We start from the raw sequence: 3676 nt of genomic DNA, 5'->3' as shown, positions 1-3676 counted from the left end.
ACTTCTAAACCTGCCTGCTCTCTTGATTTATTAGAGTTTAGCTCTCTTTTTAATCAGCCTAATATGATCTAAGTAAACATTTTATAAGATACGGAGACTACACTTATTGGGCGAAAAATTTTCATACTTTTTGTGTATTCCTTTCTGTGAATAACTATAATAAGAAAGTTTCTCCAAGCTGCAAATATAGGCCATTCTTGCAGACATTTTGTGAAAAGTTCAGCAAATTTTACTTATATGAAACCTCTCACATCTATTATTAAATCAATTTTTTAGTCGATCTTCTCCAGTTTCTTTGCCTCTTTTCGTGTTATAAAATGACTACTTCTCCTACTTTTACCTTTGCTACTAGGTCATGGGTTTCATTAATTCTATTGGCAAATGTATTCCTTATATCACTCTAGTATAGTATTGCATAGAAATCATATGCAATTTTTATCACTCTATCTCTTTTGCTGTTGTAACTTTCATTTTCATCCTTTTCATCGTTTGCATTTGTGAGTAAATTGGTTTATATTCTAAGGATTATATATTATGTCTATTTTTTTTATTTATTAAAAAAAAATTTTCATGTCAGATGTGTGCATCATAATTGAGATATCTTATTAAAAATATAATAGAGTATTAAAGATATGAATGATATCAGCCAACCAAATTGGTTAAGAATCAACTTGAATTAGGCATATCTTTAAAATTAAGATATGTTATGTTCATGTTCTATGAAGATTTGTAAGTTATAGAAAGCTTATCAAAGATAATTCGATATAGCAAAGTAACAAGGGTGTGTTAACGAACCCAGACTTTTTGCAGAAAACAATAATGAATATCATTAAATTGACATTAAAGTTGCATGACACTTGATTCAACAGATCCTTAGTAGGCAGAAGTAAGATATGCTGAATCTATTTTTCTTTCAGATACGTGTTGGAATGGAATATACACCAGGTGGAGATTTCACAACATACACCTTGTTTGCAACAGTAGTAGAATATAACTCAACCTTGGATTGGCCGCTTTACTGCCACTCGTTTGGAGTCCCAGGAAGGTATCTAAGTATCCAAAGAGTTACAAATCCCAAGATGAGTTGGAGTGTCAAAGAAGTATTTGTGTACGCAGAAATAATTGGTTAAACTAAGGCCCTTCCTTCCAGAAGGGAACACAAAAAAATATGATAATAACAGTCATAATTATCAAATAAGTCAAAATTTTTGTTGCTATTATAATAGGAAATCTTGAATTTCACTTTTCAAAACCCTGATGGAAGGAAGTGGACATTGGCTGATTTTAACTCTTGAAATAGTAAATGTTGAAAGATTAGACAAAGTCACGAAAGACTTTCAATCCCTGTTTAAATTGAGGCACTGTTTGTGGTAAGAATTATACTCTCCTTTTTTTATCAAGTTTTGTGAGAGGAATATTATATGAAGAATATTATAATATAATTTTTTTTTCTATAATTTTGCTTAACAATAATAACCAATCTTATCAAGAAACCTCACAATTCCTTTTCAAATTGCACACCTGGTCACAATTACAGCGGTGTTTGTAATTTGAATACCTTGAGGAATACTATAACGTTGGTCACAGATATAGCAAGTAGAATATCATTCATAATCCTGCACTCACATTCATATTCAAACTGTCAAAATACTAAATAAAACACTGAATATACAAATGATTTTTATATTTATTCCAGTTTTTATTCTATTTAATTTAAATGGAAAAGGTATTAAGTTTTGAAATAGATAAGAGGGGATTTGTCAACTTTATGGAATATTATGATACCACAGAATATATTGTTTCAAGATATATATATAAATATATATATATATATATATATATATATATATATATGTATATATATATATATATATATATATATATATATGTATGTATATATATATATATATATATATATATATATATATATGTGTATATATATATGTATATATATATATATATATATATATATATATATAAATATACATATATGTATACATATATACATAAATCTATCTAATATATATATCGTCGGCCCCCACTCGTGTCCGAGTATTGGGTTCTGTCGTTAGCCATCAGCCTCCTATCTATGGGGTGGGTGCTTATGTCTGATGTGGCTGTTAAGTCCTAGTCTGTGGTGGAAGAGTCGCGGACAGTGTTCACAAGGGAGGGTAGGTGGTGGGCGGGACTGTTCGAATCGCTCTCTCCTTCTCCTCCTAGCCTCCTCATTTTGTCTCCTCCTCTCCTCGAAGTCCACGGTACCATAGTGTACTGTACTCCAGGTTTTCCTGTCCCTGGCTGTTTCTTCCCATGAGGAAGGATCGATGTCAGTTAAAGCCAGGGTGCGCTTTAGTTGATCTTTATAGTGCATTTTCGGGGCTCCTCGTGGTCTGGTGCCCTGGGTCAGTTCTCCGTAGTATATTCTCTTTGGGAGCCTATATGGATCCATCCTATGCACGTGTCCTATCCAGCGGAGGCAGTGGTGAATGATGGTGGCCTCCACGCTGGTCCGCGAGGCATGTTCTAAGACTTCAATGTTGGTTGTGTGGCTCTCCCAGGGGATCTTTAAGATCTGCCTCAGTTTCATTTGTTGGAAGCGTTCTAGGTTTTTAAGATTGTTTCTATATAGCAGTTGAGTCGCCCAAAGGTGGAGTGGGCTGCCCTGATCCTGTTCTCCACGTCCTTTTTGCTTGTGGGAGCTGATGTTAGGATGCTCCCTAGGTAGGAGAACTGGTCCACCTGTTCTAACGGTTGGTCATTCACTGTGGTATTGAAGTTTGGGAGCATCAGTCCTGGTGGATGTTGGACGAGGGTCTTGGTTTTGTCTGTGGTGACTTGCATCCCAAAACGTTTGTAGGCAGAGTTGTATGTATTAGCTAACGACTGCAGGTCCTCTGCCATCTGACCTGGGGTGGCATTGTCGTCAGCATACTGCAGTTCTTGCACTGCACACAAGGTGGTCTTGCTTCTGGAGCGGAGTCTAGCGAGGTTGAAAGCGCCTCCATCCATGCGGAAACGTAGGTCGACTGAGGGTGTGTCTGGGGGAATCTCGTTGAGCATTGCTGCGGTGTATAGAGAGAAACACGTTGGGGCAAGAACACAGCCCTGCTTTAGGCCGCCGTTGATGAGGAATGGGTCAGAAAGAGATTTCTGGTGGTAGAATCTCCCAACCATTCCGTCATGGAGGGCACGCACCAGCTTGACAAAATCGGGTGGGCAGCCATATCTTTTGAGGACAGCCCACATGGCAGGTCGAGGTACTTTGTGGAAGGCCTTTTTCAAATCCAAGAAGATGAACATTATGGGCTGTTGTTGTTCGAGGCCCTCTCTTGTAGTTGTCGCGCACAGAAGATTGTGTCTATGGTCCCACGGGAAGGTCGAAAGCCGCACTGGGACTCTGGCAGGATGTCTTCTGCGAGAATAAGGAGGCGGTCAAGGAGAATCTGAGCGAAAATCTTACTCGCGATGCTTAGTAGTGATATTTCCCGGTAGTTGTTACAGTTCTCCCTATCTCCCTTCTTGAAGATGGTAATGATGTTTGCATCGCAGAAGTCACTGGGGGAGGGGGTCTTGGTCTCCCAATATTTTCAGTAAAAGGAGCATCAAACGGTTCCTCAAACCGGGGCCACCGTGAGTGAGGAGCTCCAACGGGATGTTGTCTGGCCCTGGGGCTTTG

General features: G+C 38.2%; 1 protein-coding gene across 1 annotated transcript in view; it reads left to right on the top strand.

The window, feature by feature from the left end:
• Nucleotides 1-1585, top strand: part of LOC137645616 (uncharacterized) — a 10743-nt gene extending 9158 nt beyond the window's left edge. Inside the window, exon 4 of the mRNA XM_068378423.1 lies at nucleotides 918-1585. Coding sequence (XP_068234524.1) covers nucleotides 918-1130 — 213 coding nt within the window. The 3' untranslated portion in view covers nucleotides 1131-1585. The remainder of the gene's footprint in view (nucleotides 1-917) is intronic.
• The last annotated feature ends 2091 nt before the right edge of the window (nucleotides 1586-3676 follow it).

This window comes from Palaemon carinicauda, chromosome 1 (genome assembly GCF_036898095.1).
Source record: "Palaemon carinicauda isolate YSFRI2023 chromosome 1, ASM3689809v2, whole genome shotgun sequence".
NCBI lineage: Eukaryota > Metazoa > Arthropoda > Malacostraca > Decapoda > Palaemonidae > Palaemon > Palaemon carinicauda.
The sequence above is the reverse complement of the archived record's forward strand: the minus strand, read 5'-3'. Positions and strand labels throughout refer to the sequence as shown.